This window comes from Emys orbicularis, chromosome 11, assembly GCF_028017835.1.
Source record: "Emys orbicularis isolate rEmyOrb1 chromosome 11, rEmyOrb1.hap1, whole genome shotgun sequence".
In the NCBI taxonomy this organism is placed as follows: Eukaryota; Metazoa; Chordata; order Testudines; family Emydidae; genus Emys; species Emys orbicularis.
The window spans coordinates 63479746-63492236 of record NC_088693.1 but is presented as its reverse complement, the minus strand read 5'-3'; the positions used below and the strand labels follow the sequence as shown (position 1 = coordinate 63492236).

Genomic DNA, 12491 nt, shown 5'->3' with positions numbered 1-12491 from the left:
GCCATTTTAGAAATTGAGGCTGTGAGGTTAAGGGCCAAATTCTTAAAAGGTAGATTGCCATTAAGTGCCCAAATGTAAAAATCTGGCCCAACAGTGACTTGCCTCAAGTTACAGTGAGTCCGTGGAAGAGCCATGAATAGAACCCAGATTGCCTAATTTCCAACCCAAAGGTCCTATCCCCGGAGCCATGCTGCTGAATATCTGAACAGTCTCATGCAGCGGATTATAGTACAGCTTGTGAAAATTTGCACTGTAACTGCCCTTTTTTGTAGCCAACCTATTAACATCTCCCTGGATCAAGCTTCGCTCAGAGAAGCTGTTTGGTGGATGTCAGCTCGCAATGCAGCAATATTGGTTCAGTTACATCGGCTGGATGGCCTTGTAGCACTGCGCCCTTGTGACAGATATGCCTGCCTGAAATAAGTCTAAGATCAGATCTTGACCTTGGATAAAAGAGTTCTCCAGGATATTCAGCCCCAGGAGAAAGGAGAGTGCCTTTCTCTCACAAGGATTCCTTTCTGGCCAAAACTAAGTGTTGAAGAACATGAATCTACTCTTCATTCAAAGAGGGAAGGGTCAGTGATATGGAGAAGAAAGCATAGGGAGAAAGGAGGATACCAATGGCCTTCCCTCTGGAGGAGAGTGGTTCATGGCCATTCTTCATTAGAATGCAGTAACAAACCAATAGCTTTTCTGCAACTGCAGCAGAACCTTTAGCAACAAGCATATCTTGAGAGGAGCACATGTATTTTTGAGACACAGTTAGGTACCATTCAAACATTTGAAGAAGGTTGATGAGATGCCCTGGATCACAGGTTGCATGATACAGGACACCATTACTATAAGTTTACACTATTTTGGTTCCCACCATTGAAGCCTGTTGCAATACTCAAGCACACTTCAAAATATTTAGTCCACTTTGGTGAGCTTTAGGCACTCAGTCGGCCGAGTGAACTGTTTGGTTCTCAGCACCATCCATCACTTAGAGAGGCAGTCACATTAATCTAGTAACCAGTAGTCTCATGCGCTAGCCACTACGTGGCATCTCACACAACCAAAAAGGAGAGGGAGATAAGAGTCATTGAATTGTACCTTCTGAGCTACTGGTGGTGTCTGGTTCAGAGAGTGAACTGGCAAAGGAAGGCCCCCCTGTCAGCTGCTCTGACACAATTTCAGGTGGGGTAGGAAGCTGGAGGTGGGTGGAGCTTGTGGAGCTCTGACTTGACAGGGTTGTCAAGAAACGGTCGTCTGTTGAACATACAAAAAAGAACAAGGACACAGGAAAGCAGTGAGATTACCAACCAAAACTAATATCTGCTTCCATCCCGACCCTTCACTAAAAACTGACATTCACTTGGGTAACCATTTTTCCCTCACATATATGTGTGATGTGATATAACAGATCCTTCACTTGGAAAGTGGAGGAGCAGTGCATAATGAGAGCACAAATGCTAGGTGGGGTAGCAGGAAAAAGTTTCCAAAAGCACTTAAGTCACAGTTCTGAAAGTGACTTGGGGCTTGTCTACACTTAGATGCCGCTGCAGCACATCAGTGCAGACGCTACCTAGGCCGACCAAAGGGACTCTCCTGTTGGTGTAGCTAATCCACCTCCCCTAGAAACAATAGCTAGGTCGACAGAAGCCTTCTGCTGTCAATTTAGTTCTGTCTACAGGGGGACTTAGGTTGGCTTAATTATACCACTTGGGGGTGTGGATTTTTCACACCCTTGAGCAATGTAGTTATGCCAACTGAATTTTCTAGTTTAGACCAGGCCTCAGAAACTCCAGCTGCTTAGTCTCCTAATGGGATAAGCATCCAAGTCGCTTTCAAAAATTTTTGAAAGTTTTATTCAGAGTGGTTCTATAGTCAGAGCTTTTGGAAACTTTAAAGTGATGATCAAGCTAAACTTCTATAATATTGTTACTAATAAATCCTTATATTATAATTGAGAACATAAGAAATCCAGTTTCCTTTTCACCATTTATGCAGCAGATTCATTTACTGCATTCCATTCATCTCTGACAATAGGTTAGTTCATGTCACTTTGCAGTTCTCACCCACGATGTTTGGGTTGCAGATACCGTAGAGGAACACCCACCCATGAATTTTTAAGAAACATTTCAATTCATTAGATTTTATAACATCAAAATCTAGAGCTCTCAACCTACTCCTCTTGATGGAGTTCCTGTAACTTTTAAAAGAAACTGAAAACATTGGCACTCCCATATTACTAAAATAATATGCAACTTGCCTTGAACAACCACTCAAAAGACTCCATGGGAAAATAGTTACAGTATCTCACTTTCAGTAATCCTTACCCTTAAAATTCCTCTACTTTGCAAGAACATTTCTGCATTGGAAGTATTATATTCCTATTTGCAACGTACGAGACCCATAACGAGCGTGTCTTGAAATGAAAATGTAATATGCAATTTAGTATAAAAATCTGAACCAGGAGATGACTACGGTTTTTCGCAATGGGAATGAGATGCAGCTTCTTCGCCTCAGTCATGACAATATTTAGGAGAGGCAGATTAAAACCAAGCTTTGACAGGGACTAGCTGTTTTCCAGCAGTCCATGCTGCATTCTAACCTAATGTACTGTTAATAGTTAGTGATAAATAAAAGTAATCAGCAAAATAATTAAGATTACATTTAAAATAGCCTCATTAGGGTTTAGCGTTAATAATGCATTGAAAAGAATAGACAGTTCTTTTAGAGCTATGGTTTCCAAGACTTAATGATCACCGCATAAATTTACATTGATTTCACATTTTGATGGTTCTTTTTAACCTTGAGGCTAGTGGCTTAAATCTCTTAAAATTAGAGATTAACAATTATGTGCAAACGCAATGAGGACAGTTACAAAGGCAATTTTTACACTAATAAGCTTTATAGTACTTCAATCCAATTTATGCTATAATCCTTCCTGTATGGCAGAATTCAATTAAGACAATAGTTCCATCATGCATGAATATTGTTCAGTCTTGCAGTACACATTAACCAACTGCACAACTGAGCTATAGCTTTGAACTTCAGCAAGGCAGGGTTAACCCAGACTGGTACCAGATATACGAGACAAGACCAAAATATATCTTAATCGTTTTAAGAAACTGCCCTGTGGTAATCGTCATGCTGGGGGAGTGGTTTGTGCCAAACAATCTGAAACAGAAGTAGGTCATTGCACACTAGGGAACTTTTAGTGCAGCACCAGGGTCCACATGGACACTTAGTGCATGGCAGACTAGTGCGGGGTAGATTTACACCCCAGCCTGCCACAAACTAGAGTGTTCATTTAGACAAGCCCATTGTTTCAAACTAGTCTCTAGAGCTCAGTGACATGTTGCACCTTTGGGATTTTGCAGCCTTTAAGAGTTTTAAGATAAAAACCTTAAAGGTCATTAATTCTTCCAGGAAAACTTGTACAATAACGCTATGTGGACGTGAAAAGAATTCTGATTCTGTACCAGATATATGCTGCCTTTCCATTCTCTCCCCCTTTGTTAGGGATATTTACATGGAAATGGTATCCATTATGTCGTAACTGAATACAGGAAAAGATATGTATCTGTATCACAGAGTAGTGTAATGGTCTCAAAATGGAAAGTTTGAAAACAGACCTACACGGATGCATTAGCAGCTTTAATTATTTCAGATGAGACGGGGATGAGGTGAGCAATTCTATCATGTCCTTACTAGGACACATTATCTAAACAGACCTTTTTCTCCATTCTGTAGGGCTGGAGATGCATTGCGGGGAGAGGCGTCCATTGCACTGATCTGTGAAAAGATGGACAGAACACAGATTACTGAGGAAGCAGCCAGTAGTCCCATTCTCTTTTCAGCTATATGCCCTATGATGGGGCAAATACAAAATGAAGCAGCATCACATTTGCAAAAGCAGAGCCCCCAACCCACCACCAGCATTTTCAGCTTCTGCAGCACCACCATATATGCTTGATGTGCAAGTCTTAAGATACGATTCTGTAAGTCTGCTCGTGTCTGTAAAAAGTAAGAGCGGCACTCTAAGAGAGACCGTAGGATTTAGGTTACTGCCATCATGGCCGACCATTCTCTTCATTATCTCTCAAGTTAGAGCCCTGTGCCACGAGTTCTTAGAGTTTATTAATTACTATCTCCCATAAGTGACATTTTCAGATTTATACCAAAGGAAATATGCTCATTACCTGTACTATTAAGTTTTACAGTGTAGTTTAAAAAAAAAAATCAAATGCATTTTCAAACTAAAAAAGGAGTTCATTCAAAGGTTAGCTAGCTTTGGACACAGATAGGACAGATGTCATCGTGTAGAATGCTATAAAGTTATGAGATTGCAATTTTAACAAAATATCTGTCAAAGTTACACTTTTAATGTTTTACAGTTCTAGTATTTAACATGTAATTTTAACACACTTAAAATTTCAGCTCTACAATACTCCCATTTCCCACCTCTTTATAATTACACTATCTTCATCCTGCATTCTTTCCTCTTTTCCATCTGAAACCTGGATTATGCTGCAACTCCTTTTAGCTTTACTTCCTTCTTGTACATGGACACTGGGTTTATTTTATATGCTAGTGAGTTTATCACCAGATACAACGTACAACCCTTTGGGATACAATAATTCCTTTCAACACCTTCCCTATCTCCACTGGGTCCCTTTACATCAGAATTTTACCCAATACTTCCTACATTCTTACAATGTTTGCTTTACTTTCATTATATTTCATGTTTTTTTTTCCTTCTAAAGTAAGAGGAGAGCTAACCATAAAACTTAATAGGAAGGTAAACCGTTAAGCTACCTCCTCTGAACTAAATCAATTATATTGTGATACAAAAGCCAGTGCATAAAGGTCTTCCAAACTGGAAATAACAGCCTCAACATCAGTCTTCATTTTTAGATTGACATAATATTGATAGCTTACAAGCATTGAAGAACAAATGTAAGCTTTTGTATTTTTAAAGTTAACATTGTCTTCACTATAACTGTACAGAACGCCAGATAACATGTAATGTTTTAGAACCCTTCAGAGGTTCAGTAGTTTCATGGTGCAACATCGTCTGAGTAGGAAAGTTATTTTAAACTTTTTGAAAGATGGGAGAAGCTATTTTAGATAAGTTTGGTTCTAACCAGAATGGCGGTTTCAAGGTAACAGAATGAAATTACCTTGTTTTCTTCACCTTGTCTCAGTCTTCCAGGGCTCGGTGGTACTGAGGGGCGTTTTCTACCCTTCTCCTGCTGGAAGAGATCCTGTAATCTAAAAGAGAAGCAGAATTATCCTTGGTCCACGACTACATGCCTAGGCACTATGGTAATACAAATAAATAATAGTATATTCAATTAGAACAATTGCGTTCGGGCTAGTCTACACTACTGCGCTCCATCAGCACAGCTGCGCCGATGCAGCTGCGGCGTTGTAGCGCGTCTGGTGAAGATGTGCCGTGCCGACGGGAGAGCACTCTCCCGTCGGCATAATGTCTCCGTCTCCATGAGAGGTGGAAGCTATGTTGGCAGGAGTGCATCTGCTGCTGACTTAGTGCTGGTGTGAATAGCACTTAAGTTAATGTAATTTGCATCGCTTAGGGGGTGGCTTTTTCACACCCCTGAGCAATGCAAGTTACATCGACTTAAGCGGTAGTGCAGAACAGCCCTCAGACATTCTGGGGACAATCTCTAAAGAGGTTTAGTAAAATGCTGAGGTTTAGTAAAATGTGTGTCTTCATAATATTTTCTGGTCACATCTGGTACTTAATAAATGTTCTGTGTGACGAAAAAAAAAGGTTGCAATTAGCCATTAACAGATAATTCTTTTCCTCGCACCTCACAGTAGAGCCGTGGTGTTGAAGTCAGAACAGTTTTCAAAGTCACACATGGGCCATGTGAGATAGTTTAAACAACTGCAAGTGGAATATAGAAATGATGATAATTTGCCTGTGTTTAAAATGTTTCTCTTCAAATTTGCTCAGCTGTAAGATTACTTCAAAGTGTTGTGCAGAGGATCAATTGCCTTATATGGGCTATCTCCTCATTTCTACCTTTATTTCAGTTGTGCCCCGTTTCCCATACAAATTGTGATTCTCCAATAAGTCTGGGCAATTTCTACAACAGGGCTTGAAATAGATAATCTATAATGCCACTCATTGAAGTCTAGCCATTTACAAGTGGTCTGTATAAATATAACTCCACTCATTAAATTTTCACCTTCAAACACTCACGTGTAAATATGACTAGTCATTAGCAAGATATTGCAGTACCTTGCTATGCTGTAGTAGCAACAAACTTGATGGGGAGAAAGTGCAGCAGGATCTCCTACCTAGGTTGCTAGCATTTCTCTTACCTGTTATTCCAGGCCTGCAGCATCTCACAGAGGCTCTGTTTTTTAGCTATCAGAGACTCAAAGACTGACTGCAACTGCTGAGAGGTGTCCAATGAAGGTGAAAGCATCCTTGCTTGGATCTTCTCAATCCAGTTCCGGAACTCTACCTCTTCCATCTGCCAAATTCAAATTTAGATTTTTCAATACTCTGCCACCAGCAGTGTTACGCTGGTACAATAATGGTCTATTTTCGCCCTGCATTTCACTGGTGCAGAAGCAGCACGTTACCTCTTTTTGTGCAAAAAGGTCCTCCATCTTCTCTTCCCTTGTTTTACTGAAAGTATCAGTTTTCAAAGAAGTGAGACGATCATCAACAGCAAGATACACCTGTGATACCCTGTGGTAGGAGGATAAAACATTTCAGACACCATTCAGAGTCTGAGCCAAAATGTGGTCCAAAGTGATCTTTAGTAGAACAAACTCAAATTTGATGCTAGAGTTTTGCAACCTATCCCCACCCTGTAACAGCTTGTCCCATTAAACTTCAGTGGGACAACTTGAGTGAGTCAGTCTACTCTCACGAACAAGATGCAAGACTAGTCCCTTAAAAGGAGCATTCTGTAGACTCCAAAAGATCATGAAGAAGCTTGCTATTCTGCCCAGATTACTAACCTATGGCACGCCCTTTTGAGGCGCACAGAGTCATTCAGGGTATGGCTACACTACCCACCGGATCGGCGGGCAGCAATCAATCTAGTGGGGATCAATTTATTGCGTCTAGTCTAGACGCAATAAATCGGTCCCCGAGCGCTCTGTCGACTCCTGTACTCCAGCGCTGCGAGAGACGCACAGGCAAAGTCGACAGTGGAGCGGCAGCAGTCAACTCACCGCGGTGAAGAAACCACGGTAAGTCAATCGTAAGTACATCGACTTCAGCTACATTATTCACGTAGCTGAAGTTGCTTAACTTAGATCAATTCCTCCCACACCCCAGTGTAGACCAGGGCTCATTCATGACCGAGTATTCCATTGTGAAGAAAGCAGGGTTAAGGTAACAAACAGCTAGAATACATTTACCACCTTTGTCTACTAAAAATGACAACGCAAACTGAGCATTGTTGTACCTTCCTGGTTTAAGGATAACCTAGGGCTCTGAACTACAATGTAGAAAACCAGAGCTAAGTAGGAAAGAGCATCTCTTCTCACCATTTCTTGAATATTTCAGTACTGAACAGAATAACCTGTTGGAATTATGACAAGTAGCAAATAGATACTAAAAAGAGATCAGCAGTATGGGAACCCTGCATTAGGAGCAGTAGTCAGAAGATTGTGATAAGTTGCCAGTTCTCCCACGCATCTTTTCCACCTCTCCAAACAATCTAAAACCAGTTTCTTCTGCAGTCTGAGGCAACAAATCAAATTACATTCAATCCCCCCAATTAGAGTCAGCTAAAAATAAACACTAGGTGGCAATGAAAAGTGCTGATATCAAACCAAATTCAATAGAACTGGTTCTGCTCAGGAAACAATTTAATATTTTCCTTTTAATATTTTATAAATTGAAATCACACGTTGAGAGCATCAGAAGGCCAGACAGTTCAAAACAATGCACTGAAGAACCTGGATACTTTTTTTTTTTTTGGGTCACTTGTGTCTTTTCAAATAAAGCTTCCAAGTACAGCGTCTCCTCCCCATTTTTTGAGTATTAGAGAGTGGCAGCAATCTCGCTTATAGGTTGAGGATTTCCATTGTAACAGCATGCTTCCAGGATCAGCTTTCTGACGATGTGATCCTTTCCAATTATTTAGGAAAGTTCTGTAAGAACACGTTTGGCCACTTGAGATAGCTACATAGAAATCAGGACATTTTTTTTTTTTTAATTAAAAAAAGACATCGGACCAAAACTCTTTAGTCCAGCCACATTAAAAAGTATAATTACACCAGGCATACAGGGAGGAAGAAAGAGTCTTCGGGGTACACCTATGCAGCAGCTGTGAGGTACAATTTGCAGTTTGGGTAGATGTTCAAACTCTGCTTGAGCTAGCGCAGTAAAACTAGCTATGTGGGAGCAGCAGCAGGACAGTGGCTTGGACTAGCTGCCCAAGTATGTACACAGGGGTTGAACCAGATTGTACTCTGGCAGCTAGCCTGAGTCATGACCCATGCCATTGGGGCCGCCCTGCTATTTTTACTGTGCTAGCTTGAACATAGCTAGCACACGTATGTCTACCCAAGCTGGGAACCGCACTTCCCAGTTGCTGTGTAGACATACCCTTAGAAAATAGGTGGAGAGGGTCGGAGTTAAGGTTGGTATAGGAACCTTATTTCCTTACTCTTAAGCATTTCAATTAATTGTTTTGCTACAAGCTCTTATATTTTAAGCTACTGCAAATGTATTTAACAGATGTTTTCTCTAGTTTCTTCAGCAAAGGATGGCTTCACGTCCTCTAGTAATTAAGGTTTAAGTCATAAATAAGAAGAGGCAGCCAAGATAGGTGAAGAAAAACAAAACAAGGACATACTTTTGAGAGAAATCCTTCAGATCCTGCAGAATAGTAACCTTTAGCGGAGCTTGACGTTTGATGTAGATTTTGGGGTGTGGGACACATACCTCTAGCAGCCGGATTGGAGAATAGCTAAGAGCAATAAAAAACAACCTTGTGTGAAAATGAAAACAAACACCACCCTGCTCCATTGCATTTCTCCCACCCTTTTGCTGTTGGTGATTCTCCTTCAGTTGGAGCACAGAGTACCAGAAAGAGCCCTGGAGGCACCTGGCGGTGCCTGAAATACCTCAGCCTTCCAGGACACTATCAAGAACGGACTGTTTAGCTCTTATGTAAAATGAGTACACAAACCATGCTATAAACCAGCGGAGCGAAGTTTGGTAACACAGGATTGATCATTTCCCCCCGATGCAGCCTGCCTATGGACTGCTGGTTCCATCTTGTTGAGTCCCTTATTCCTAGAAGGGCTGCCAACCCCCCCTCTCCCAGCACTGCACAGAACAGCGTGATTAGATAGTGCCAGTTTCTAGACAGGCTGTACTACTAGAACAGGGGCACAAACTATAGTATAGAACACCGTCCCTTTTCCTTTTTGACATGCTCAAGATTAATTAATTAGGAGGACAGGAGTATTAGGGTTGCTCATTCAGCTTGACCCAAGCACTTTAGGTGGCCATGCAGTCAGCGTTGGGGTGGAATCTGGAAGCGAAACCTTACCTGAAAGATGCCACCATCTGATTATATGAGAAATACTGGTGATAGTCATGGTGTATGGAGTGACCGCAAGGCTCTGCATTGGCTCTTCGCGTGTACTGGTGCCCGTAGAATCTCAATTCAAGGTATTTTGCAAATGACATGGACCAAGAATCATTGGAAAGTGGGACAACTGGTGTGACCTGAAATTTGAAAACAGATTTTAATAGAAACAGACCAATGACTCAGGCAGAAGCAATGAGTAAATTGTAAGTAAAACTAGCCTAGTCCAAGCAGTGATGTGGTATTCAAGCAATTCAAAAGGTGTGTCTAGGAATCTGAAGTGTGTGTGCGCGCACACACACACACACACACACACACACACACACACAGTTTTTATGGCAGGAAGAGGTCAACACAGCATCAAGATATCCTGTGGTGTGCTGGCATGGTTAACTAATACAGCTGATGCAGTTAGCAATATCTAGAAGTGCTGATCAGGAGAGATTTTGGTTATTAAACCAATATAAGAATACTTGCCCCAGAAAGCAGACATTTCCCACCATCACAACATGTTTGCTTATATTTGTAAGGTGATTTCCTTGTCTAGTGGCATCACTTGTATCGATGCTTAGTCAACAACACCGACTTCACTGCACTGCCGTGCCTTAATACATTTAATCAAGTGCCTGAGTACTGAGCAGTGAAGATTCCATTGAGTACTCAATACTTTAGCATCTATATTTGTAATACTGCTTGCAATTTTTGGTGTGTTTTTTTATGGTCAATATTTCTACTGGTGTTGAACATATTCACATTTAGAAACAGAGCATTAGGAGTGTTAACAAGCAAGTAAGTTTTTTATATGGGATATTTTCTGCATCCATGATTTGCATCTGCCTTCAGCTATCACACTAATTTCCTCCAATTCCTTTAAATCCATCATCATCATCAGGGTATAAACCAGTACAGATAGCATGAAGTCATTAGAATTGCTACTGTAAGTTGAATATTTTTCTATATAGTTTCTAGATGGCAAAATGGCTATTTTATGTACTTTGTTTAAATGTACAGGAAATGAAGTTAATTTAGGGGGTCTTTAATAAAATTCACTCAAGAGACTGGTGATTACAAGTAGATTTCTAAAATTAAGTAGAAGTTAGTTTGTTTTAACTCCAGGGGACATCTAGCTAGTTTTCTTAAATAAGTATAAGAAGATTACTGAAGTTACAAGAAAAAGCACATGCCCTATATATGTTATTTTACTAATTATTTCTGGCTTTTAAAAAAGGATATAAAATTCATCTAATATTGCAGTTCTCTCATCTAGTATTTTAGTGCTGAACAAAGAAAATCTGTAGATAGTTTTGAAACAAACAGAGTACAGCAGGTGCTGTTGGACTTGATACAGACACACACTATGTACAGTGGATAATAGCAAGAGTACATTGTGGAGGAGATGGTTTTAGGTCAATTAATGAACCAGTACATCAGGAGAGTGGAGTTTTGTCTCTCCCCACCTCAACATTCAACAAGTTTTGTTATGGCCAGGGGGCCACAACCTCTACTGGCACATGTGGGAACGACTCCATTTAAAATCAATGGAGCACTCACCTGCTGGTGCCTGAAATTAATTTGGTTCAGTGTGTCAGCACCATTATCCAAAGCTATTTATCCTTTCAAAAAAGATTTGATAGCCTTTTTTAAGCAGGGGCAGATATTTCCCCTGTAGTACAATATACTGGGAGCACTACACCCAACAGCATCAGTGGGTTATGTAGGGTTAGTCTTAGTTACATCTGGAAGCACCTATACAGATCAGAAGCTGCTAGTACTACTTCAGCTGCAGCTCCTGAGAAAATACAGCTCTTTCTGAAAGGCATTGCCCTCTGCGTGAAGACCTATCACACTTGGGATTCTGCTACCATAGCATCAGAATATTTCTCTTAATCTTTACCTGTTTGCACAATCTACACCAGGAGTAGGTAAGGATTGTGTGCTGGTATCCAGGGACTGGGGAGTCTAGCTCCTTCAGTATGATCTGCACACAGCCTTGCCCGTGGACAAAGCGACGAACGTGGTGCACCATCGGTGTTTCACAAAACATGCTGGGGCATTGATAGGAAGGCCTTAAAGAAAAGAAGTGGGGACATTCAGTTGTGAGGAAGTGTGTGCTACATGTGATGATCTTGAAAGCGACTGTCAGTGGCCCTAGCATACCTTTCAGTGTCATCACACTGCAGTAAATCCACCTTCCAAGACGTTCAGAACAAGCAAGTTTCCAACCCGCTTCTAAATTATCTTAAATATTTTAAGTTTATTTACAGTGAGATCTGTTGCTGCAGACCAAGATTTAAAAAAAAAAACTAGTGCTTCAAGTTAAGCTCCCAAATCTATATTTAGGCACTCAAATGAGGAGCAATATTTTCAAAAGTGCTGAGCTCCCATGTGGGGAAAAGAAACCAGTGTAGGTGTTTGAATATAGGTTTAGGAACCTAAGTCTATGCACCCAGTTTCTGAAAACTTTGGCCACACTGGTTATCAGGGATACTTAACAGAGAGCTTTCCAAGGGTTAAACTTGCACTCAGTATTTTCACACAGATTTTTATCCATTGCTAGCATCAGCTTTCCCCTCTGACTGGGGAACACCTGATACCCTGCACCAATCACTGTTTCAAGAGTAGCGAGTGTAGCACTTACAATTTAAAAAAAGTGAACACACACACACACACAGGTCAAAATTTGATCTAGATTTTTTTTTTTTTTTTAAAAGATTTAAATTTAGCATTTGACATACATATAAGGCTGACAGCACTAGAGACTGATTACTTAGTTACCAACAGAGTAGGTACACCCTAGGCAGTGGCTGTGCAGCTCCTCAACTTCAAGGCTATGTCTACCCTGAAGAGCTGTCACTGCATTTAGGGACTATGGGCCCTGTTGTCTAGAAATCGGAGTGGGCCTACCACCCA

The 12491-nt window shown here is 40.8% G+C and overlaps 1 protein-coding gene across 3 annotated transcripts in view; it reads right to left on the bottom strand.

Moving 5' to 3' along the window:
• The window catches only part of PIKFYVE (phosphoinositide kinase, FYVE-type zinc finger containing), a 95855-nt gene that overhangs the window by 13696 nt on the left and 69668 nt on the right, over positions 1-12491 (bottom strand). For all 3 annotated transcript variants that reach the window (XM_065413282.1, XM_065413281.1, XM_065413280.1), the window contains 8 exons: positions 11476-11647; positions 9543-9721; positions 8841-8954; positions 6607-6715; positions 6340-6494; positions 5169-5259; positions 3720-3780; positions 1093-1248 (listed from right to left, as the gene is read on the bottom strand). In XM_065413282.1, the coding sequence (XP_065269354.1) occupies positions 1093-1248; positions 3720-3780; positions 5169-5259; positions 6340-6494; positions 6607-6715; positions 8841-8954; positions 9543-9721; positions 11476-11647 (1037 nt within the window). The remainder of the gene's footprint in view (positions 1-1092; positions 1249-3719; positions 3781-5168; positions 5260-6339; positions 6495-6606; positions 6716-8840; positions 8955-9542; positions 9722-11475; positions 11648-12491) is intronic.